This window comes from Haliaeetus leucocephalus, unplaced genomic scaffold, assembly GCF_000737465.1.
Source record: "Haliaeetus leucocephalus isolate CR32 unplaced genomic scaffold, Haliaeetus_leucocephalus-4.0 Scaffold362, whole genome shotgun sequence".
Classification (NCBI taxonomy): domain Eukaryota; kingdom Metazoa; phylum Chordata; class Aves; order Accipitriformes; family Accipitridae; genus Haliaeetus; species Haliaeetus leucocephalus.
Window position 1 is genome coordinate 1,744,176 of NW_010972798.1, and position 25,046 is coordinate 1,769,221.

At 49.9% G+C, this 25,046-nt stretch overlaps 1 protein-coding gene across 1 annotated transcript; it reads right to left on the reverse strand.

The window, feature by feature from the left end:
* Window positions 1-7,004: 7,004 nt before the first annotated feature.
* SLC7A14 (solute carrier family 7, member 14) lies at window positions 7,005-23,484 on the reverse strand. The gene is made up of 7 exons (XM_010572890.1): window positions 23,172-23,484; window positions 15,527-15,763; window positions 14,541-14,758; window positions 12,460-12,606; window positions 11,248-11,456; window positions 9,815-10,692; window positions 7,005-7,327 (listed from the first exon to the last, which is right to left on the reverse strand). Exons 1-7 carry the CDS (start codon window positions 23,473-23,475, stop codon window positions 7,005-7,007), a joined length of 2,316 nt encoding a protein of 771 aa, XP_010571192.1. The 5' UTR covers window positions 23,476-23,484.
* Between the last annotated feature and the right edge of the window lie 1,562 nt (window positions 23,485-25,046).

The following is a 25,046-nucleotide window of genomic DNA, read 5'->3' on the forward strand; positions in this document are numbered from 1 at the left end:
CAAGAGTAGGGGAATTTTTTTCTGCCTTTCTCTGTAAATACTTTTGTATGAGTTTGATCATTTTAGTAACAATATTTCCTCCGCCCTCCCCCAGTCATCAGTATGAAGGAAACAGAACCCAAAGGTCCTAATGACGTGGTAAATAACAGTGTCTTTTTATATAGTTTTAAATGACTTTGGGGGCTCTAATCCCCACACTCTGGTTTGGTTTCTTTTGTTCCTTTGTACAGATCAGTTACTAAAAATGTATTTTTACATTTTTTTAAACTCCTTGCTTTCTTCCTCTAAATTTGTGTTCTGTCTCGCCTCATTAAAGTAGCACGTTTTAACACACAGTATAATGTACCTGTTACAATACAATTCTGGTGAATACTGATGATGCCTTTGTACTTTCAGTGAAATACTGTACAATAAATAACAGAGTACCTGCAACCACTGGCTTCTTTTTTTCCTTCCTTCCTGTGTGTTTCCATAGCTAGCTTTTCCATGACAGGGATTTCCCAATGATTTTGAAGATTATTATTTTTTTTTTATAGCAGTTCAGGATGAGAGCTTGTGCTGTGCTGTGGAATTAAGTGGGCCTTTTGTTTTTTGGGGGAATATTTAAAATATGAGCTATCTTCCTACAGGGTACTGACCGCTGTCTAATCCATTTGTTCTTTCAACGTTTCCGATAGCAGCTTGCACCAGTGGTACCGACTTGTGGTACTTTTCATATTGGGGAGACTTAGAAACCTACTGAGGCGGTGGAGATTTACCCCCAGCACTGCTTGGGTGTGCTGAAGTTGAGAAGTCATGCTGCTGGAAGTGCTTTCAACTAAAATAAGAGTCTGATCTGGGGTCATCGCTCTGATTAAAACTGTGTAAGATCACGATCTATCTCTGTCCTTACCAGAGCCTGTAGCAATTTAATTACGTTGATACAAAACCCCATCTGTTCCCGGAGATGTTAACTCAGTTCAAATAATTTGTGTGAGTCAGGCTTCAGGAGCAGGAGAAGAGGAATAGCTGCTCTTCAGGAATGAATGCAGGGAAGAGCCCAGGTGTTGGTTGTGGGAAGAGAGGGGATTGAGCAAGCAGAGGAGAGGACCAGCCAGATTGTTTGGGGTGAGGGAGAGGAATTTGAAAACAAGGCTGCTCGTCAAGCCTTGGTGGATCAGGGACTGTCCTTTCCTCTCGGTCTACTTTCAGTTGGAGAAGCCAAACTGGGCGACGCAGCCACGGGCGAGGGCGCTGTACCTCCCACCCCTCGCCTCCTTCCCGTGGGAAACTGAGGCCAGAGCATTTAAAAGGAGTCAAGAGGAGGACTCCTGTGCTCCACAACCACCCTTTGCCCGCACGGACAAGAGCTAGGCAGCAGCTCTAGCGTCTGCCTTTAAGACCGAGCAGTCTTGAAGGTGTCAACTCCGCATCGCTGCCGTCCTATACAATGTACCCGAGGCGAGCAGCGGCGCGGGGGGCCGGCAGCAGGACACTGGTGCCCATTACATCAGAGGCAGGGCACAGGCAGTTGTTGTACGCGCCGGAGAGATGCTATAAGTGCTGCCATTGATGTGCGGGTGCCACGGGCGAAGGGACGGCGCACAGACGTGCCAGCTTGTGCAGGCTGACCACGGGGGGATTGTGGATTGTACGCCGCTGCCCGTGGCTTCAACCCAGCCGACGGCTCGGCCGGTTAACCCCGGGGACCGATGGAGGCGTGGGAGATCTCAGAGCAGAAAGCTGCTGGAACGCTGCCCCGCAAACGGCCCTGGAGTGAACCGGGAGGGAAAAGCACGGGAAAAACTCTCTGAGATGCTCGAGGGTGTTTTTTGGCAAGGTGTTGGTGTTGCCAGAGGGGCTCGGGTAGCAGTGCGTGACCGACGAGGAACGAGCTTATGGGGTTTTTTGCTGCCCACACCATTGGGCTGCAACTTGACATCTTCAGGCACGTGGGGCTGGGGAGCCTCAGCAGAAGCTGGTGCTGGGGTTCTGCTCACCCTGCCCACGGTTACAGGTTATTGGCAGCTGATCCCAAATCCGAGGCTTAAAAGGCCCTGGGCAAGCTGCTCGGAGGAAGGAAGAAGCTTTATTTTGGGGAAGGGAAGAAAAATCCAAACAAAGCAAAACAAGTCCGGAGCAGTCGCAGGGAAACCGGACATCTGCAACCGTGGGATGCGAGGACATGGGGCCAAGTATGGGACAGGATATTAGTGCTGGCATTGCAGAGGGGAAGGGTTTGGAAGAAGCACAAAGAACATTAAACTTTTCTAGTTTTTTTAAAGGATCAAAGCTGAAATACCTGCTTTGTGCCCTCCCAAAACACCCTGCTCCCCTGTGGGGTTCTTCCAGGCTGGTCTGGCTGCAGCGCTGTTGGCTCTTGAAGGCTTTTGGTGCTCATTTGCTGACCTGAAGCCTGAAAATAGAGTCAAACATAATTCTCCTGAATGGAAAAACTGCTCCACGCCGTGCCTAATATGATCTGTGGAGTGGTGGGTGTGAGCTCCGGTGGTCACCCCAATGTGAAGGTGGTGGTCCCCGATGCCCCAGTGGAGCCCTCCCCAGCTCCACCAGGACCAGCTATAGCTCCCCATCACGGGGAGGGCACCTGGCAGCCTCCCCATTCCCCAAATAAGAGGACAGAGCCCATGGTGGGGACACCAGTACAGGGGGGTGATGGTGCTGTGACACCCCAGTTAAGGTGGGTGCTGGCAGCACCACGAGCAGACGGGAAGACGTTGGCACTCCCCGGGGCTTCGCACTGCAATAGTCAACCTGCGGTCATTTGCTTTAGGGTTTTTTTTTGTTTTGTTTTGTTTTTCTATTATTGTGTAAACTGATAACCATTTTTATTTTTCACAAGAGTGCAAGTAAATACCAAAGTCAGCCTACTGAAATGGATCTTCTACAAAGGAATTTAGAAGCACTTAAGGCAAGACTTGTTCATCTCTAGCTTCAGTTTAGCATTGAAAAAATATCAGACCTTCAGGTACTGATTGGCTTAACAAAATTTATATGGGTAATTTTTTTATTTTTATTTTTTGGTTTAGTCTTTCATTTAAAAGATTTACATTACTATGGGAACCGATACTAAGACACATTTGTCTCTGGCTTTCTTTAAAAATCCATTAGTTCCTGTTTGATTTTTAAATGTAAAGGCACACAATAAAGCTTTATGCATTTATTAAAATATACAGATTTTGGTAAATTTAGGGTTTTTTTCTTAGTATCTTGATAATATATATATAATATATATAGTTGTCAACAACACAATCATCTGAAAATAAAAATCACTCCATAACATATCTGCATATTTTTTTCTTTCTCGTGACACACTACAAGATCCCATTGTACAATGCACCAATGGGCTTTTGGAAACCACAAAAAAAAAAAAAAAATTAATAGAACAAACTTTTTTTAACAAATACACCAATTTCATACCAGAACTGCAGAGAATTTTTACACCAGAAAGTACCATCTGCAAAAAAAGCAAGATATACATCAGAAAGACCAAACAAAATGAAGTGAAGATCATTTACAAGCTGGATTTACAACATCCCATGTCATTTGGGGTGTGATTTCTCTGCCGTGTGGAGGATGCTGGCGTGCTGGGCCTCGTACCGAGCGGTCATAACTGTGCGGAGTGAATTTGTGGAGGGACTGAGATCTTATAGAGTCGGTCTGGAAGATTTGAGGTATTTATTCTCCGTCTGTAGCATGCATTGGGCCCCCCCAGGGTGTGTCCCCCACGGAGGACAGTCAGGCGTGGGGGGGCTGTGTGTCTCACCGGTGGTGGGAACGGGATGGTACCGCTCTGCCTGTGTCCTCCTGATGGGTCAGGGGTGTGAGAACCTCCCCGAGGACCCCCAGGGGGAAAGGCTGGAATTTAGGGTTACGGCAAAACAAGCACTTGCACCTCCTCCCAGCATCCGAAACCACCCCCGGGGCCAGTGGTGCCCAGAGGCGATGGACATGGCTGAAAATTTTGGCCTTCGCAGCTTTTGCTTGCCCCCATTGAAGAACCCAACACCTGCTACAAGGGAAAACACGCGAGCTCCCAAACGGAGGTTGGACCCGCGTGTCCCCCAGGCACCGCTGCCCGGAGCAGGGTGGGGGAACCCTGGCTGCAAACCGGCCTCTCTCCAGCCGCTCGGTCACGGGCAAACCCAGGTAAGACCCAACCTTGCGGCTCGGCCGCCTTCTCCTTACACACCTTCGTTAGGTGGGATGTGATGGGCTTGGGAGGAGGGTACGGCTCCCACCCGCCCTGACACGGTGAGGGCTGACGGCAGCCCGTCCGCATCAGACGGTGCCGTGGCATTAAATGCTGTTTCCTGGTGGTCCCCGGGACATGGTGAAGACATCCTGCACCGGTCCTTCCCCGGGAAGGGGAAGGAGGATGGGTGACCGGGAGCAAGAGCAGCCCAAGGTCTTCACTCAATGCATGGATCCAATGGAGGGGTTCCTACGGATGCCAAACAGCAAGGGATCAAGCCCTCGTCAAATAGGGCATGACTAGAGCGGACAGGACGGCAGACACTGGTACTGGTAACTGCTCTGTAGCGAGAGATTAAGGCTGCAAAAGGAATAATAGGCTTTGATTCGACAGGGTACTTGGGCATGAGTTTGCGGTTCGGCAGACGCCTAAATACCACGCGGAAGCAGGACGAAGACGACTACCTCGGATGTGGTACAAGAGCTGGTAGGAAAATAGCATCAGTCTTTCTCCCTGAAAATGTAAAGCCAGACCTGCGAGGTGCCATCTCTCTTGGGTACTTCTAAGGCATCGAGGATGAGAGCAGCCAAGCGCGAGTGAGAGGTGACCTTTGCGAGAGGTGCTCAGCACCGCCCGGAAGGTTTCCCGAGCTGGCCCGTGAGGGGTGCGCACATTGCAAACAGCTTTTCGGTGGGACACGCTCGGGATTTCTGCTTGTAAAAGCATGGTGGGGCGGGCAGCGGGAGAGGATGCCAGAGCGAAGCTTACAGGTCCTTTTGCCAAATCCTCGCTCCCATCCTGAAGCCCTCGCAGAGGCCAAACTTCCCTTGGCTTGCCCGGGGCGTTCTGGTTTAAGATCTGCAGAATCGCATGCTCTTCTCCACTGGGAAAAGGACTGTAGTTTGTGACTGTTTGGGACAGGAGCTGCAGGGAAACTTCTGCAGTCATGGGCAGAGCCTCTCCATCGAGCCCTTGAGCCCCAGGAGCGATGGGGACAGGCGTGGGTCCAGGCACCCTCTGCACCCAGCAGCCCGCTTGCCCACAGAGGGTGCCAGGCAGGCTCTGCGCTGTGTTTCAGGGGGGCTGAGCCTCATCCAGCGAACCAAAGTGTTAGTGGTTCTCAGCATCACATGTTGGAAATCCTGCCTTGTGCCCCTGTCGATGTTAAATTGTCCCCTGGGATGCCAGCAGCAGCCCCTGGTACTGGAAGTGGGTCTGCGCTGCTCCAGAGGAGCCCTGGGGATGGATCCGGCCACAGCCTTTGGCAGCCGGGAGGAGGACGGGTGTCACTGTCTGATGGGGTGCTTCCTCGGTTATTATTTATTCAAAAAGACATTCCTCTGTTGCAGTGTGTTAAACTAAGCATGGTGGTGATGGGCTCCAGAACTGGACCTGCTGCTAATTGCTGACTCAGCAGTGCCGCTGCCACCTGTGCTGGGGGAGACGGTGCTCGTGACCAAACCCCATCACCGCCGACGGTGCTGCGGGAACGCTGGTGGCAGTGAACCTGATGGCACTGCTGGGCGTCATGGCCATGCTCGGGCCATACCAGAGGATTTAACTATGAACAACATCCACCTGCTGACCAACTCTGCCCTGCCAGCCACCAGCTCTGTTTGGTTTCAAATTGAAATATGGACACTTATAGAACGAGCAGCATTTCGGTGTTTTTTTCATACAGTGGCCACCAAGCCAGGGTCAGAAACAGAGAAAATGGTACAAGGTGGAGACGGCAGCAGGGAGGGAGATTTCAGCAGCCAAGTCATCTCCGCTTACCATGTGTGGCCCAGCCCTGCCAAGACATGGCTGACCCACGGACGTCGCTATTTGCGGGGGCACGGACACGTCCCTGAAGCACTGAGGCCAGAGCGAGCGCTGAAATGTGCCCACCGCGGTGAGGGAATTACGGCGCAGTCATTTTTGTAAAAGACACAATGTGGTGGAAACAGCACCCAGCCTCAGACCGGTGATGCTCAGAGAAATGGTGTGTGGTCCTCGTCGACCATTCGCACAAGGTGGGTTGAGCCAAGAGCGGGTCACAGCCCTCGCTGTGACCAGAAATGGGACCAGGGTCCCAACAGCAGATTCGGGATGTTTGGCTGTGCTGGGACTTCAAGGTTTGATTGAGACACGGAGTAATTTTGAATCACAGTATTTGGGACGCTTGGATTTGGGGTGTGGGGATGGACACAGGGGTAGCACTGCTGCGTGCACCAAGTGCCTTTGTGCCAGAATGGGCCATGGAAATGCTGTGTGATGGGACCAACATTCCTGGATCCACCTCTGAGCTACTTCCTTGAAAGGGCTTTGTCCATCTCCATTTCATACCTACCCACCCGTCTGTCCCTCTGGCTCAGCTATTACTTCTGGGTGGTTCAAAGAAAAAAAACACACGTGCTAAGAAAGTGCCAAAAATGTAAGAGTGACATCTCACTGCTGCAGCCATCGGGTGGACATTCCCCAGGGACAACTCATCTTGTCCCCTCACGGGGCTCCTTCTACCTCTCAATGCCCTCCCAGTTTGGCACATCTCTCACTCCACCGCCTCCACCAGTGCGGCTGGTGCCGGGAGATCAACCGGTGCCGGAGGATCAGCTGGCATTCACCAGGACGAGACCCGACCGGTGGAGCCGGGACGGGCCACGAGTGTGTTTGGTTCAGGGTCAACGGCAATTGCGGAGCATGTCCCGAGGACCGGAGGTGAGCGGGGTGGTGGTGGAGGACCCGGGGAGGATGGGACAGGATGGGGGGGAGCCACGGGGACCCTTCCTCATCGGCTGGGCGGCACGACGCCCTGCTGCCCGCCCCGCTACTCGGGCGAGTAGTCCAACTCGTCGTTGGCGATGAGAGCCTCCGACGGCGGTTTGTGCCTGCCTTTGCTTTTCGACTTGCTACTTGTCCGATGGCTTTCCTTTGCTCCTGCCATTTGCTGGTATGAGAAGCTCTTGTCCTCAGAGGGACCCCAGCCCGGGTAGCCCTCGCCCTCAGCGGCATAGGAGAAGCTGTCGTCCACGGAGAAGGGGTCGACGTCCACGTCGTAGCGCTGGTAGGTGCTCTGGTGGAGGGCCTCCTCCCGGGCGCTGATCTCCAGCGTGCTGTTCCACATCCCGTAGCCAAAGTAGATAAGCAGACCTGCGGCGGGCGAGAGGGAGAAGGCTGGACCCCAGCCACCTGCACCGGCCCCGCGCCCCTAGATAAAACATCACTATAATGCCAGGACCCAAAATGGCACCTCTCCCCCAAAAACCACATCAGGGGTGGGTTAGAGATCCAGCCCAGCTCCCCACCAGCCTCCTCCCACCCAGTGCCAGGCTGGCTCTAGCTGATGGGGGTTAAGCATAAGTAAATATACCTATATTTTTTAAGCTAGCATATGTTGTACCTGATATCTGCTCTTCGAAGCTGTCGGATTTGTGTTTTCGCGCTGCCAGCTGTGACCTGAGGGCTGTACATTTTAAACATCAGCTGGGATCGCTGCTGGCCACGTGATTGTGCCATCTGCAGCGTGGTGGGACAGCAGCTCCCAGCAGACGTGTGGAGGCTCCCAAGTGCCAAAAACCCGCATCTCTACCCTGTTACCCTCCCGGCTACCCTTTTCTCTCTGGAGTTTTCTCATGCTCTCTGTCTCTCTCCTGCTGGTGCTCACAGCCACATATGCCCTAGGGTTGTCAGGATGAGCGTATCTGGCATTAAACCAACTCTGAAATCCTGTCCTTATCCCCTCAGGACTTTCATGTCATCTTCTCCCTCTAGCCCTACCTGATTTCACCTTCCCGCACCAATGCTTTCCCCAGAAGCAAATGTACCTGGAGGTCTAATTTCTTGTAGATCCTGGGATTAACCTACCCCAGACATGTGCACAGAGAACCCAGAATTCTCCACATGCTGTGGACTGGCCACGGAGGACTGCTTGTGAGGTTAAATCCAGAGTCTGTGTGGCAGGACCACACACCTCTGCCAGAAAAACAAATAGGATGTGCCTCCTCCCAACAGGCAAGCAGCCATGGATGGGTCTGGTGAAGTCCATCGCACCTTAATGGAGTGGCTTAATTGACTCGTTGCCATCGCTGGCAGCTGAAGAGGTATTAGATGTACCCACCGGGGAAAGTATTTAATCACAGCGGATTAAATTGATGCTTGGGAGTCATCTTTGCTTCCAGGTAGAAAGGCATGCCCTGGATTTGCAGCTTCACCTATTGCCTTTGAGGGCCAAAAAAGTGCCGAGCATGTCTTCTCCAGCCCAAAAAGTGCAGGTAACAGCTACTGCCCAATGGCTTGGCTTGGGGTTAGGGCACTCTCAGAGATGGAGCTTTGCTATGGGACCTCAGTCGTGGAGGACTGACTCAGGATAACCGCAGTCCTCACCCCAAAGCCAAAGAGGGAATGGCAAAATGGAGCAAAAATGTGGTAGCAGCCTCCACCCAAAGGGTGGAAACCACGAGACTGCTCTAAACTCTCTGAGACACCAGAGGGAGATCCAAGGTCTGTTCATGTCATCTCCTAGCTCTGCCAACTGAGCTCAAACATCTACAAATGTCAGGAGGCACCTGCGAAAAGCACGAAGGCTGGTGAGCTCGGTGTGGAGGCCTGTGCCTGCCCACCCCTCCTCCAGGAGGGGCAATTCCTGCCTTTATGGAAGGTGGCACCTGACTATGACCTTTGCATCAATCCTCATTCTCTTTCCCCACCACTTTCCCCCTCTCAACCCAGGACCCTGAACCCTGCTCCCAAAGGAGAGGGCTGCTGGTGGGATGCTTGGCCAGGGATGGTCCTTTTGGGTGCTGGCAGCATGCTCAGGGTCTGTTGTCTGCAACTTGGGTTCCTGTGGGCTGCTACAATACATATGTTTACCCATAGGGTTATTATTTCTCTGTAAAGAGTCCTTGGCTCTGATATTGTCGTGTTGCTTCGGTTCTCTCTAGTCCAGGATTGGGAGGCTTCAGGAGGAGCAATGAGAGCTGCTCTTTTTCTCCTGGGTTTGTGGAGTAAGTGGGTTGCAATGTAAAGCAGGGGAAACTATGGACATGCCAGGCTCCTGGCTATGGGCCAGAAAGCCTAAATTTGGCAAAAAAAGGTCCACAACAGAACTTGTGAGTCCTGAGATCCCCCTGCCACAAAGTTAAGGACTTAGACCAAGAAAAGGAGATACAGTCCACAGATCCCTTGGCTCTGTCTCTGCCAGGGCTGTTAGGGTTGGGCAGCTCTGGGTTTTGGAAACAGAGTGCTGAGATTTTGGTGTGGGCTGCTGAACAGCTCAAGTAGGTGAAATAGCAAGAAAGCAGGCAGATTTCTGTAGGAAACCTGCCTCCGAGGCAATTTCCAGAACCCACCTACTTTGCATCAAAAGGCTCATCAAAATAGTCACCTTTGCATGGAGCAGTTTACTTCCATCAAACTGACATTTTCTGAAGGTGTCACTTTCCATTTAGCTGTGATTCGGGGGCTTGATAAACCGAGGTTTCTAAGAACTTCAGGATGACAAGGGCCAAATGCAAAGGACTGGGTATGTCCCAGCTGAAGAAGCATCAGCCTAAGCTTTCTAATTAAAGGAAGTTATTATTAACATCCTTTCAAAAGCATGTCAGTTAAAAAATTAGAATAAATGAATCTGGGACTCACCCACAAAACACCAGACGGCAAATCGGATCCATGTGACCGTGGAGAGCTTCAGCATGAGATAGATATTCACCAGCATAGCAAAGGCAGGGACGAAGGGGAGACAAGGTGCCATGTAGGGCAGCTTCTTGGGGTTTTCTGGCTGCTGCAAGATCACAAACACCAGCACGACAATGAGCAGGATCATCAGCACAACGAGGAGGACAGCCCACCAGCTCTGCTCGTAGATGTAGTCTGCCCCAAAAATGATGAAGGAGCAGAAGATGAACATCAGGACGAAGAGGAGGAGCACGCAGGTGGTGACTGTGTGGCCGGTGGCTGCCGTGGGGCGGTCCATTTTCCCCGGCAGTCCGAGGTGGATCCTCATGGTGTAGTAGCGAGGGCCAATCAACTTCTTCAGCTTGATGAGGTAGATGTTCTCAGACTCATCTGCCTCTATCCCCGAGGTCATGTCAACCGTGCCATAATTGGGGTGATTCACGTTGTAGGTGGATTTATCAGATTTCCCAATTAGCATCTCGTTATCCCCCAGCGACGGCAGATTTTTTGCCCCGCACGTGTTGGTCGGTGGGCCAGCGAACTCTTCTCCTTCGCTCCCTGGGGAGCAAGCTTCCTTCTCGCAGTCGGCCAGGATGCCCTCCTTCTTCTTGGTGTGCTCCTCGGAGAGGAATTTGACAAAGCCATCGATGTCGCTCTCGGGCTGGTATCGGAGGAGCAGGACACAGACGGAGACCAACGTGTAGGCGAGCAGTGTGCCGATGGACATCATTTCTATCAGGTCCCTCAGGCTGACCAGCAAGGAGAGCAGTGCTGCAAGGAATCCGGAGACGATACAAGCCACTATGGGTGTTTCCGTGTAAGAACTGATGTGGGACAAAAATCTGGAGTGCGAAACAGTTGCGGAAGGTTAAAATTGCAGATGGCAGTGGTTCCCTGTTGTAGTAACTCTTACTCAGCTGAAGGGGCCAGGGTCAGAGCTGTGATCCCTTCAGCTCTTGTTGCTTTTTGGTGCTTAGGCTCCAGACAGCCAGGGACTGGAAATACTACTGAGACTGGATCTGGAGTTAGATCTAGGTCTAACCAGCTCTGAAATGGGCATTTGGACACTTGCAAATAAGTGCCAAGATTTTATGTGTATAAGCTGCTCTCCTTTGCAAGTAACTCTTGAATTAAATGCTCATCCTCCCATAAGCTGAATCTCTAGCTACCAGCACCAAATAAGAAACTTTTGCATAGATACGTCCTGATTTTTTTTCCCCAGGATTTTGTTTTGGTGGGCACGCTGTTCTGCAAGCACCGAGTCTGTGCATGCCTGCTGCTCCCTGCAGTGATGGCAGTGGGCTGTCAGGGTGCAGGACAGTCCCCGTCCCTCCCAGCACACTTCCCTTCTGGGTCCCAAGGAGGAAAAAATAAATGCCAGCATGGGCACGACTGACCTGAAGAGCAGCCCGTCACCAGCCATGGCGTAAATGACTCTCGGCATTGGGAAGAGGGAGCCCAGCAAGCTGACGGTCAGGCCAGCCACGGACCCAATGGCAACGATGAACTTGGCTGCGTAGAAGCCATGGACCACAAACATTTCCATCAGCGGGGACTCGGTGTCGATGGCATCGTAGGGCACCATCAGTGTGAGGATGATGCTCACCTGGGGAAGGCGAGAGGAACAAGATGTGGGTGTTAGCTGGGGACTCACAGGGAACAGGGGCTGCTTCTCAAGGGTGGAAAGCCAAAAAATGTCAAGTCTGATTGGGATTATATCCCTATGTCCCCTGTGGGGGGGGTGTAAAATGCTAGATGGAAGGCCTCCGAAGGCAACACCTTGACCCTTACTGCAGCGGTGATGCAGGAGGCTGGTGGGACTGAGTGGGGTTAGTAACACTCACATTGGTCACGTTCCTGTGTGGGGACAGTGCTGCCCGAGTTACGCACTCCCCATGGGACAGACCCAAAATCCAAGATAACGTTGCCTGGGGCAACACTCTGACCCTATTTGAGCCAAAGAGAAATTGGTTTCGAGGGAAGCCCACCATGCTGCAGGAGAGGCAGTGGGTGAGTTTCTTTGAGATGAAGAGAACAATATTTTTTTCTCCTTTGTGACTGAGTTTTGCTCTTCTGCAGGGAAAATCTGTGAGTACAGACGTGCATTTATTGGGGTGCAGAGCAACTGGATATCTTTCACATGGCCATCCCTGCCCATCCTCCCCCTCACTTGGACCCTCTCCCATATCTCCGGCAGAAGCAGTGCTGCTTTTCCCAAAACCATGGAGAAAGGCTGCTGCAACACTGCCGCTCCTTTTGTTTTGCTGCATTTTTGGATGCAAAAATAGCTGCGGATGGGGATGAAGTGTGAGGAAAACGGCCGCCACCATCTCCCTGCAGCCGGCAGAGGGATCTCGGCAGGGTGACGGGAGCCTGGGGACAAACCAGGCTGGAGCCTTGGCAGGACACCACGGTCACGTGGAAACACAGCTGATGTCTCCGTTCTCACCGAAGAAAGGGCCCTTGTCTGAGGGTCAGACTGGCACCCTGGCTCATGGGGAGGGGAGCCGCGCAGATGCCCAGAAGGGACATATTTTTTTATATATATATATATATTTATGCATACATATATATTTATGTACATTTATGTATGTATAGCTAGTACTTACAGACACGTATGCTGTCAAGCATGTGACGAGAGAGGCCGTGATGGCGTAGGGGATGGAGGTGTTGGGACTCTTCGCTTCTTCTCCTGTGGTAGCAATGATGTCGAAGCCGATGAAGGCATAGAAACACGTCGCAGCCCCTTTGAGCACCTGCGCGGAGGATCGAGCATCTGAGTGCGAGGCACCCAACCAGGGAGAGGGAACTGGGCGAAAATGAAGGAGCCCAGTTCTGCCTTGGCTGAGCTAAAGGGTGAGTGGGGGCAGATCAGGGGGTGCACACATAGAGCTGGGCATTCCCATCTGGGGACTGACCCTGGGAGCACCCATAACCCAGTGATGTGGTCTAGGGAAAGGATTTTAATGTGCGGTCCAAGTCACTGGAGGCATCTGCAGCTCGCTTGTGGTGCACCACGAACCTGCGCCCACGCAGTGCTCCAATCTGCTGGGAGATCCTGGCAGCGACAGAGGAGGCAATTAACCAATTTCAGGTTTACTTTCACAATCCTCCACCCCAAATCCGTTTGTATTAGTAGGGATTTGGAACATGTTTACACGTTCTATCTTAGCACGATGTCTCATGTGGCAGCAAGATCTGCTAGCAGAGGAAGCAGAAGAGAGCAGCACAGTCAGATGTGCACCGCTTTCCAAACAACCTCTGTTTTGCTTGGAAGCTGCAGACAGGTTAGGAGCACACGTTGGAGTGCTTGGATGAGGAATTATTTTTACTGTTGAGTTATTTTTTTAATGTGATTTTAAAAAATATACAATATTAGCAAGGACATTTACAGGAAAGAAACGCTGAAGCGGGCTAAAGACTGTGTGGCTGTGAGTGAGCTAATTTGCAGTTGTAAAACCCTCGCGTACATCTAGCTAGCTAGCTGGTACCACGTGTCTGTCACACCTCTGTCACCTCAGCTGTCTAGTGGTGGAGCACACAGTAAAACTCACCTCTTTCAGGGGACTACCTGTAATTACCTTTTTAAAGTATCCCCTATGCTCCTGGTGATCTCATGCTTGTGCTGCCATGGATTTACTTTTACAAACAATTTGGGAGAGAAACAACCCGCTGAAAATGATGGGAAGACCCTATCAGGTTTGGTATCTCTTGTATATGTATCTTTTAAAACTATGGGGTTGTGCCAGGAGATATTTGGTGAGTTGAATTGGAGCAAACCAGCTGTTTTCTATTTTCTCTTTTTCGTTCCTATTGTATGGCATAAAAAACCAAGCACGATCCAGAGGTAAATATGACATCTGCTCTCAAATGGGCCTCAGTGCTCTTCTCCTCGCTGTTGTTCTCTGGCAGAGAGGTATTGATTTACTGAAGGGAGGTGCAGGGACCGTATGGCAGCTTGGGACCTTTTCAATAATCAAGATTCTTAGTTTACTTTACTTTCTTGCTTATTTTTCTGCACAAAACCCTGATGGAGTTGAGCAGTAAATCTGAGAAATTATCTTGGGTTTAGGCCAGCTAAGATATTTTCAGTCCCTGTTCATCCTTGGATAAAAACCAGTGCAAGCAAGCTAAAAAAGCCAAATATGTCCAAATTCGCAGTAAGCTTTGAGGGAACATCCATAAAATAAGTACTGGCAGGTGGCATTATGAAGTGCTCAAAACAAATGCTTGAGAACATTGTTGTTGAAAACCAGCCAACACAAGTATCTCCCCCCCCGCAGAGGCTGAGCCAGCTCCTCCCAAGCGCCCTGTCTCGGACAGCCACTGCATTTTCATTTTGCTCCATTGCCTGGCAATTAGTGGCATTTCCTGGTGTATACTTTCACATGGGGTTTGGCTCTCCAGAACGACATTTTGGAAAAGTTCTGGCTTTATTCTAAGAGGTGGCAGGAGATACGAGCAGAGCATTGCTGTACCATTTGGGTTTGGCGGGGCGAGGAGGTCTGGATCCAAGCCTGCGGCGGTGGAAGTTGGAGGTCCCCGGCCAAAGTATAGGTGGGTTTGGCGGGGTTGAGATTTGGAGAGTGCAGTGGAAGTGGGGTACGTATACCACGAGCAAAGCTGAGCTTGTGGCGGGTGGGTGGCCCCACTTGGGTGCTGCGTGTGCCTCCGTGCGCCCAGGACTTACCCCCGGCCATCCAAACGGCAGGAATTGCCCTTCAGACCAGTTGTCACCTTTGACGTAGAAGAGACCAGCAATCATGATGAAGATCCAGACTGCCAGGTTAATGACATTGAGCACGTTGTTCAGCCCCACCGAATTCTTCACCCCCATGGCCACGATGATGGTGACAATGACAGCAATGACCAGAGCAAGAAGGTCAGGGTACGACTCCTCTCCTTTCCCTGGGTAAAAGAAAAGAGTTGTGTAACTCTCCATCCACAGCTGTGGACAACATCTCCAGAAACTCTGTGGGGGCTTTTCAGACCCTGAGGCTTTGCAGAACTCCTTGGTCTCATTGCAAACATGGTCTCCAGATGCCCCTGCCTTCGCTAGCTGAAGATGTTTTATTAAGGTGATCAATCTTGATACCTCAAGACGCTGTTAGGAGTTTCAGGAGGGCAGCAAACAAATGATCAGGTTCCAGTTTGCATAACATGTATCTGCCAAATACTAATTAAACATCAATCAAACGTTAAGTTTTCATAACAGGTACAGGACAGCTAGCTGTTTTACTTACTGGTAGGAACTATGCACTGTTGCTGGAAGTGCTGGTCACACAGAACCACCACAGCCCTGAGTTTCTCCATGGCAATACTGCAGACACCAGCTTGTACCCTCTAACGAGGCTCCGCCAGTGCCTTAACGGGACCGAGCAGAGTGCCTGCACTGGGTGAAGTGCTCCTGTGCTGTTGTTAGCCTCTGACATTCAACTAATTTTTCTGAGTGCTTATTCTGCTAAATGTCAGCTCATCCCAAAGGGGCTCAAAACATCGTGTATCCCCCCCAACCCCCGAAACCCATCTGTGAACCAGACTGCAAAGGCAAAGTACCAGAGGCAGACGGATGGTAAATAATGAATGAAGCCTAACATCCATGTCTGACTTCTGATGAGCTTCCAATTACTTTTCAGGCCCTAATTAATGCAGGTAGCAATGCACAGCGTGACGCACCTAGTCCGTTCAACGTCCCGACGCTGTTGATCATCCATCGGCTGATGGTGTGGTTGGCCAGCGAGTCGAACATGCTGCTGAGGGCACTGGCGCCGGCGGCCGTGCCGATCAGGTATTCCAGGATGAGGTTCCAGCCGATAAAGAATGCCACGAATTCCCCCACCGTCACGTAGCTGTAGGTGTAAGCAGAGCCCGTGGTCTTGGGGACCCGCACGCCAAACTCAGCGTAGCAAACGCCTGTTTAGAAAAATACGAAGTGACATAAGGAAAATGTGCTTGGAAAAGCAAAAAAGTAAAACTGTCTTCGTCCCAACTGTCTGTAGGTGTCAGGAGGTGCCCAGGGCTGTAGTCAGCACCAGGAGCCCAGAGACATCGCAGGGGGCCATGGTGACCTTCCCTCCCTCCCCAATTGCTTGGCTGAAAAAGCAGCCCATTTTCCCGTTAAAATCAAGATGTGAGGGACTTTTTTTTTTTTTTTGAGGATACACAGTTCAAACTAGCCAAACCTTTATAGCCCACTGTAGAATAGCCTTCTCACAGGCTATCATGTGTGCCTCTGATATGGGATCCTCCAGCATGGCCAACTGCAGCCCCCACAGACACAAAACCAAAGCTGGGGGGGGAATTCATGCAGAGGGAGCAGAACTGGGCAGCGCTGGTAGTGCGGTCCTCGGAGCCCTGTTTGCCTGCAGTAGCTTTGAAGGTGATAGATACCTCTTCTTCCCCATCCAACAGCAACACCATAATATGATTTTTGCCATTTTTCCTGGGATTTTATCAAATGTTTTATTTGTGGTATCAATATTCTGACAAGCTCCCAGCACTTTTGGCTGCAGAAACCATCATAGCCCTGGGGTTTGCCAGGAAAAGCTGGTTACATTGAGACCTGCCAGAGACAGTGTTTGGGTTTCTCCAAAGCACTGTGGGGCACAAAGAGGTCAGGGATGGTTATAGCTGTTGCATGGGATCCTGGACCAGTGTCACCCAGCCTCATCCTAGAGCAAGATGCCACGGGAGGGCTCACACAAGGCTACAAGTCTCCCTGCCCCAACTGTGCAAACTCCAAATGCCTATCTTGGGTTATAGCTATGCAGATCCAGGCACAAGCACTGCCCTGATCATCCCTTCTGTCATCCGTACTCATGCAAGAGGAGTTTGAAGCCACCTTAGATAGAGAATGTAAGTTATTTTGACCCTTAAAAATGTTACATGTAAGTCTCGTTCTGAAGAATAGTTGCAAAATTGACTTTGTAGAAGAAGAAAAGAAAAGCAAAGAGAAATATTTAACTGGAACCGTTTGGGAAGGGATTTCAATGGACTTTAATACTTTCCAAACTCCTTGTGTACTTACTATGTCAGGATACTTTTCAGTAAAAACCTGACCCTGACACATTGCTGTCTTAAAACAACCATTAGCTTTTATTTAAAAGGAATAGAAGGACTTAGTCATAAATTCCCCAAATATTAGTGTCCTGGTTTCAGCTGGGATAGAGTTAACTGTCTTCCTAGTAGCTGGTACAGTGCTGTGTTTTGAGTTCAGTATGTGAAGAATGTTGATAACACTGATGTTTTCAGTTATTGCTCAGTAGTGTTTAGACTAGAGTCAAGGATTTCTCAGCTTCTCATGCCCAGCCAGGGCACCTGACCCAAACTGGCCAACAGGGTATTCCATACCATGTGACGTCACATCTAGTTTAGGAACTGGGAAGTGGGGGGGGACAGGGATTCGCCGCTCGGGGACTGGCTGGGGGTCGGGCGGCGGGTGGTGAGCAATTGCCCTGCGCATCATTTGTACATTTCAATCCTTTTATTACTACTGTTGTCATTTTATTAGTGTTATCATTATCATTATTAGTTTCTTCTTTTCTGTTCTATTAAACCGTTCTTATCTCAACCCAGGAGTTTTACTTCTTTTCCTGATTTTCTCCCCCATCCCACTGGATGGGGGGAAGTGAGTGAGCGGCTGCGTGGTGCTTAGTTGCTGGCTGGGGTTAAACCACGACAATTAGTCAGAACAAGTGCTGGAAGTGCGCACTGCATCCCGTGTGTTTAACACTGATTAAGCCCCTGCCCCGAAGACCCCAGTTCAGCTTGCACAGGTTAATGGGTTAGGACCATTATTATCATTGTGTAAACACACAGTAATTATTGAGTTCTTTATCAACTACTATTCTCTATTTAGAAGATAATAATTGCTTCAAATTTGCAATCAGTTCAGTAGAGAGAGAGGAATGAATAATTTATACAAACGTTATGAGGTTGCTGCTCTTGCTGCAAGTGCAGTTTTTACACAGTACAAACAGAATTATTGAATCCCTAAGCTGAATTCGGTGGTGCTTCTTTTCTTGGTGTTGGAGGATTTGTATATTCCATTCACTGTTTAACTTGTATGCACGATGCTGGCAGGGCTTTGCAATGGGACTCTTCAAAACTTGATTTCTGTAAAGCAGGCCCAACTGCAGAAGCAGCGAGACATCCCCATCATCCAGCCCTACAGACAGTCATTATGCAAAGCTGATGAAAAATGCATGCCCTCAGCAAAGCTAAGACATTCACAGATAACTACAGGCCTGAATGATTTATGAAACAGGTACTCTGATGGGGACAAGTATCCAGTTTCTCTCTTCGATGGCCTTAAAAATCATATAATCTTTCTTGGAGGCAGCTCTACTTTTAGCCAATGATAAGATAAAGCCTAAAGAGGATTGTTGTTGATACAGAATGATAATAGCAAAGCAAAGACATTAATATGTTTTAAAATGTTTGAGTTTTCAATTACTCTACTAGGACCCCAAAATAGAAGAGTAACCTTTGACTATGCATTGGGCCCAGCAACATGTTGTGGATATCTGCATTAGGTATCACATACATAAAGAAAAGAAACTATTTTTTATCATAGTATGCAATATCCAGCCTGGGGGATATGCGATGCAAGATCTGCCATCCATCCCTGGCTGCTGGTGGCTGTATTGGGTGGCATTAATCAAATCACTTTGCTTTGCAGTGCTGCAGGTCCTCCATGAGAAATGGGGTTCACAGCACTTCCCTCTCTGCTTAAAAAGGAAGATAATATCATAATTTATTAGGGTGCAGATTTTATCTGGGTGCAGATAATATCATAGGTTATTAGGGTACAGATTTTATCGCACCAATCTCTGCTGCATCAGTAGTGTATTATTATTATTATTATTATTATTGTAATACAACTGCATAATGAAACTGTGTTACTCAGTTACTCCTCGGCAGCTCCAGCTATTCGGCATCTCATCCCCCAGTACCCAGAGAGATGCAGCTCTCCCAGTGCCCCCGCGCAGCCAGCCTGGCTCTGGGGCTGCAGGCAGAGGCTGGGCACACTCTCCCCACCACGACTCTTTAAATTTGCAGACAGATTTCTTTTTTTCCCCTCAGTCAAGAGTGATTGCAAGTTTCTGCAGAAAACAAACCAACACACTGGTTGTTTGGAAGAGTAGTCGTTTTACAGAAGACCATTTCTTTTCCTTGAATATCAGCTACACTGTGTAAATGGTGTGACAGTCATTACGCTGGTGTAATTATACAGTTATTGACATTATTCAGAAGGACATAACCACAGCTGAGCGGTTTGGTCCATGACATTGTCCCTTCCAAGATCCGCCATTTTTCAGATTTAATTGACCTCTCCATTCCCTGGTTTATCTTGTTTGAGGGTAGGAGGTGAGGCAGCCAGCAGCTTCGCATAGAGCGCCAGCGTACAGGTTAGGTGTTTCTGTGTTAGCAGTAGCTTGGGGTCACACTGGGCAACTTGACCTGCCCAGTGAGGACTTTTTCTGGTGGGTGATGCCTCGGTGGGGCAGGAGGAGGGACCACGAAGTCCCTGTTGGCTTCAGACCCCAAACCCCAGCACTGCAACAGCCGCTGGGCAGCACAACTGGTGCCACGAGGAACTGGTGCAAGCACCACAGCTCGGTTCACCCTCTTGGCTGCCGCCTTGCTCTTGGCGTGCCAGGGTGGTGGTGGCCGTGGTGTGGATGCTGACCCTCCCGCTGCTGCCTGGCACAAGGCCACGCAGGGACCATGAGACATCCCACAGGGCACTGACACAGTGGGAGTGATGTTTCAGGTGAAACAAGGAGGACGGAGGAGTCTTTCAGCAGTGCTGGAGGTAACACCAATTAATTCCTGCTACCATGCAAGAAATCCAGAGGGACCATCCTTCGTTAACCAAGAGCAGCCAATTTATTGAGGTAGGCAGACAGCAAAATCCTATTTTCAGCAAGCCACTGAGCCTGTCCATTGTGTTTCATGATCACTGTGGGCAGATCTATAAAAGGCAGCTCCATAAAGAAAGCTTCCTTAAAAAAAGGACTCTCATCTCTCCATACCACCCAAGAAGCTCATGATCAGCTTCAGCTGGAGCCCCTCATCCCAGCCCTTGTCCTGCAGCCAGGCAGCACCTGAGGCACATGCTCAGCTCTCCCCTGCTCCGTCATCTGCCACGGCTGTTGCTGAGCCTGCTCCCCCACGGCTACCAGGTAAGAGCATGGCAATGTGTTCCAAAACTTTGTGGCTTGGTGCTTGAAATCCCCATCAAGGGTTGCTGGGGTTGCAGAGCAGCTCCCGTGGGAGAAAGAGTCTCTTCTCGCCTTGCGCAGCCCGATAGCAAAGCCTGTGGGGTTGTGTGGCAGGGAAAACTATCCCACACCAGTAACTATCCTGGGGGATAACCTGACCCTTGCCTGAGCTCGCAATAAGGGGTTTGCACGATGTGATCGGCAAGGTTGTACTGCTTTAGGAAAGGAGACTGCTAAAGGGACAAGCAATGGCTGGTGGAAAAGACTGTGGAGAGGGTAATGGGGCTGGGTAAGATGCAAACTGCTGATTTTTGCCAAGAAGGGGCTTTGGTTAGGCACAGGGGTGAGTGTGGGGAATCCTGGCGGTCACAGCTGATGGAGGGAGCCTGTGGCATCCCCTGTGCTGGAGGCTTTGTGGAGGGAAGTTGGGCGAATGCTTCTGTTTGACAGCTGACTAAAAGGCCATCCGATGAGAGAATGAAAGAGATTGATTTCATTTAATTTATCAGTTCAATCGATTATACTATGTCTGTAAATACCCTGATGTGACGCATGTTGCTTAAACCTGGGGGAAGGCATAAATGGAATTTGTCAGGCGGATGAAATTAGAAAAATCCCTATCTGAAACCAGGCTAAACGGTGCGGAGGGGTTTCCCATTGGTGGGACCTGCTCGGGAGGGCTTCCCCGTGGTTGTCTCCCAGGGGAGCCAAAAGGCTTTCTGGAAGGTGCTTTTTTTAGCCAAAACCTTCTTGGGTTCACTGTGTAGGCAGTGGGATCTGACTCTGTGATCTTCAATACATCAAGGGAAGGCAGGTGATCTAGTGGTCCCACCTGGCCTTAAAACTGTGAGAAACTCCTTAAAATCTGTCCGTGCATGCTTGCCTGAGCTCAGTGCCCAGTACACCGGCAGGGACTGTGATGTGAGAGCTGAAATCACGTCCCTTGTGAGCCCAATAACTTGTCCGGTCCCTGAATCCTTGCTTGGTTTTGCTTGCCAGAGACGTGTTGCTGTTACAAACAACAGCAGCGTCAACCATAAAGCGAGGAAGCGGCCAAGGAGATTATCAAAACACCGCATCCTTTGCAAAATGCTTTCCCAGGGCTGCAAAAGCAAGGGGAGATGAAAGCTGAGTGGGAAGCGGCACGGGCTCCTGTGGGCAAAGGCAGGAGGAGCTCCCCGCTGCGGGGCAGGGCTCGCGTCTGGGGTAAAAAAGCCCCTTTTTGGAGAGCAGTGTGTTTTTGTTAGATGAGACCCACCCAAGCTCCGTTTGCTCTTGGTTTGCATCACAGCCAGGAAAACCTTCACAGAGGAAGGAAAGCAGGCAGTGGGAAAGGATAAAGATGCTGATGCTATCTACTGCCTCGGTTAAAAAATAATGGGTTTTTTGGTTCATTTTTTGTGTTGGGATCCCAAATAAGCATTGGATCTCATTGCATGCTCTCAGCTCTTGCTCTGGGCTGAAGCAACATTAAATGTGTCTGAGCTGCCTTGTCACTGGGGTCCAACGGGGGAACGGGGAGGCAGGACAGTCTGTGTGGTGGTCTCTAGCCAGCACGGCTGGGGTCTTTTCCTGGCACGGCTTTGGAGAGAGCAGGACGCTCCTCCTGGTGCTGTGCCAGGGTTATACCTCTGGGCTGCAGGGGTGTAGGGGGCTCAAACTCGCACGGACTTTGGTGGGATCTGCATGGAGCAGCACTGCAACCTCCAGGGAAAGAGCGTGATGTGCTTCCACCTCCTCCTACAAAAATCCAGTGACTTGAAAAGCTGAGGCGGGTCATTTTGTTGTGTTTGCTGTTCCTGTCTTCTATCAAAGCCCTTTGCCATTTACTCAAGTTTCCTTATCCAATCCGCGGATAAAAGCTGGATACCAGACTGACACAGCATGCAAAGTCCTCTGAGCAGGGAGAGGAGGAACATCACATCATCATGTTAGCACTGATCTGGAAAGGACAAATGCCAGCAGTACTGGCTTCATGTGCAAACCGCAGCTCGAGCCATATGCTCAGCTGGGTTCCTACAGAGGAGACAGAATTCACCAGCTTTTCACTAAAATACATAATTCCTCTCTCTCTCTGCACATTTGTTTGTTGGAGTTTTTTGTTTGGAAATTCAAAGAGTGATCCTGCATGAATAGGAGCCAATAAAATCAACTCCAAAACTAATTGAGGAATTTTTAGACCGCTAGCAATGTCCACAACAAAAGAAGCTGGTCCTGGCGCTACCCAAGCCACCGATATCCTTCCTGTTGAAACAGGGTTTCCCACAAGCCACGTTGTGCTCTTGCTCCAATGCTGTGGCTTGGCCACTCTCTCCGCCTGGGACACGCACTGCAAAACTCTCAAATGTTCCAAAAATATTGACCACAGGCTCCATGCTTGGGGAAGCCATCAGCAGCCCATCGGGGTAATTACGCTTGGGGTGCTGGCTCCCAGTACAAGGTTTGGTCTGAGATTTGGGCAATGAGAGACGGTGTGTGCCTTGAGCTGGGTAAGCCCGGTGTTTTGGACACATATTTAGCTAACGGTCGCAAGAGCATTCCAGACACCTTTAGAAGGCCTTGAACAGAATAAACAAGAAGACAAAAAAAGAAAGATGCCAATTAGAAGAACACAGGTGCGCATTCCACGATAAAGGGAACTTGGCACAGAGAACCTCAATTCGGCAGTTTATCTTGACCAATTAGACTGAGACAAGTTTTGCATGTTTTAGTTAGTATAATCAATTATGTCTTACGTTTATGCGCGTGTACATTGTTGATATAACTAATCATTAAGTGTAACTAGGCGCGTGGACAGCGTGTGAATAATGTGTGTAACCAATAGTAAAATAGCTAAACACATGTACGGATGTAACCAATGTATAAAAATGATGTCTGATGCTTTAGTAAAGGGTCTTCAACTATGATCGTATTGATCTGTCGTAGAGTCCATGATCATGCTCCCGCACAGTGTGAAAGGGTTTTTTAGTCTATGGAGAAGTCACTACCTCCTCATAGCTTGTGTTGCTGAGTGTGGGTCCTGCCAGGAGACCGTGAACGGAGCCAGAGGATGCATGAGATGGCACATTACTCAAAAACCCACCCGTGTGACTCACCTGACAAGATGGAGGCGACAGCGGCGATGATGAAGGAAACAATGACTCCGGGACCCGCCATCTCCTTGGCCACCAGACCGGACACCACATACATGCCGGTGCCCACGCAGCTCCCGACGCCGAGGGAGATGAGGTCGAGCGTGGTGAGGACCTTGGCCAACCTGGCGCCCTGGCCAGCGGAGGTCCCCGTGCCCTCCAGCATAGACTCCACGGGTTTGGTACGCAGGACGCGGGTGCGCAGGGCATGGCCCGCCGCCCCCCACGGCACCCGCCGTGGGTCCAGGCGCGAGAAGAAGCCGCTCATGGCTGGCGCTGGGCTCAGCGGAGGTGGGTCAGGGATGGTTTCAGAAGTACTTGCTCAAGGCTGCGGCTGCATCTCCCTCCAGCGCTGGCGGCCTGGCTGCAAGAGAGGGGAACGGAGTTTTTAACTGAAATAGCCAAGCGAGAGGGATGCGTTCCATATGGAGGAACTGAAAGGGGCCCCCCAAGCTGGTTTCTGGCTGGGGTCCAGTGCTGGGAGAGCCCTGGGAGAGCTTTGCTTTTGCCAATGCTGCTGCTCTGGAGAAACCTCTTTTCTCCATCCCAATTGTTTTGTACAACAGAGATGCTCTGCCCCCTTTACGTTTGTCTGCGTGGTTTTAGCCCCAGTTATTAATACAGCCCCATAAACAGCAGGAACCTGATACCCTCCAAGTGCCCATTACATGGCTTAATCACTACCAAAAGCGACGATGGCTATGTAAAACCGCGAGGTGCTGGTGACCACCGTGGCACATTGGGTCCTGCTGGGGACCAAGCCTGACTCCGAGCTTGGCAGCACCACAGCGCGTTCCGGCAGCGGGGATGCTCCTGCCGGCACCACGTGTCAGCCCACCGTCACTATGCCAGGCCACGCGGGGGCCTTCCGTGGGCCATCACCGTGCTCCACCTCCACCACAAAAAAAGAGTCTGGGACCGTAGCTTTGCTCCTATATTCAGCATGTTGTGCCTGCTCCCTGCCTGTGCCAGGCAGTGGCTGGCTATGGGGCTTGATCACCACAAATTGGCTTTTACAGGGACAGATGATTTTTTTTTTTTTTTTTTTTTTGTGCTATAAAAGTTGACTCTTACAGCTCTTTGGCTATACTGGTTGTTTTTTCTTTTTGCACGCTACTGTCATCCTGGTAAATCCTAAAGGGGAAAGTTTTAAAAGGTGCTGCTTGTTCAGGTCCTAGTGAATCCTGTGGTTAAAAAAAGTCCTTAGTGTGGTTTCTTCATTCAATTTATTACTTCATTTTTGTGGTTATTTAAATAGTCTTTTTGGGAATTTTTTTTTTAAATTAAGAGATGTTGGTTTTTTTGGAGTAACTGCGCCAAGCTTTGGGGTCCAGCTTCTGCACAGTTAAGACAAGCTGAGAGAGGAGGTCAGCAGAAGATTTAAGACTGTCTTAAAATTGTCTTATGATTCCAAATCATTAGATTGTCTTAAAAATCATGAAATTATCTTGTTTTGCTCTTTGTGCTTTTTCATCTTGGGTCATATTTTTGAGAACTATTCAGCAACTGCCATTTTCCAACCCCCTTCCCTTTCTGCTTGTTTTTTAGCAAACTGCATAGTTCTCAGGGGAGCTCCTAATATCAGCAGCAATGACTTCCCAGTGACACGTGATGACTTCTTGACTTTGAGTAAAATAACAAGAATTGCCAATCTCTGCATGCTAATATAAGGGAACAGCAAAAATAGTTTACTAAATATGAATTTTAGCCTGGCAGCTTCTTTCCTGTTAATACAGAAATCTTTTTTTTTTTTTTTTAATTGCCTTGAAGACAAAACAATTATTTTCTCCATCTTTACATCCCAAACAAATTACATTGTGTCTACCAGGCAGCCTTGTG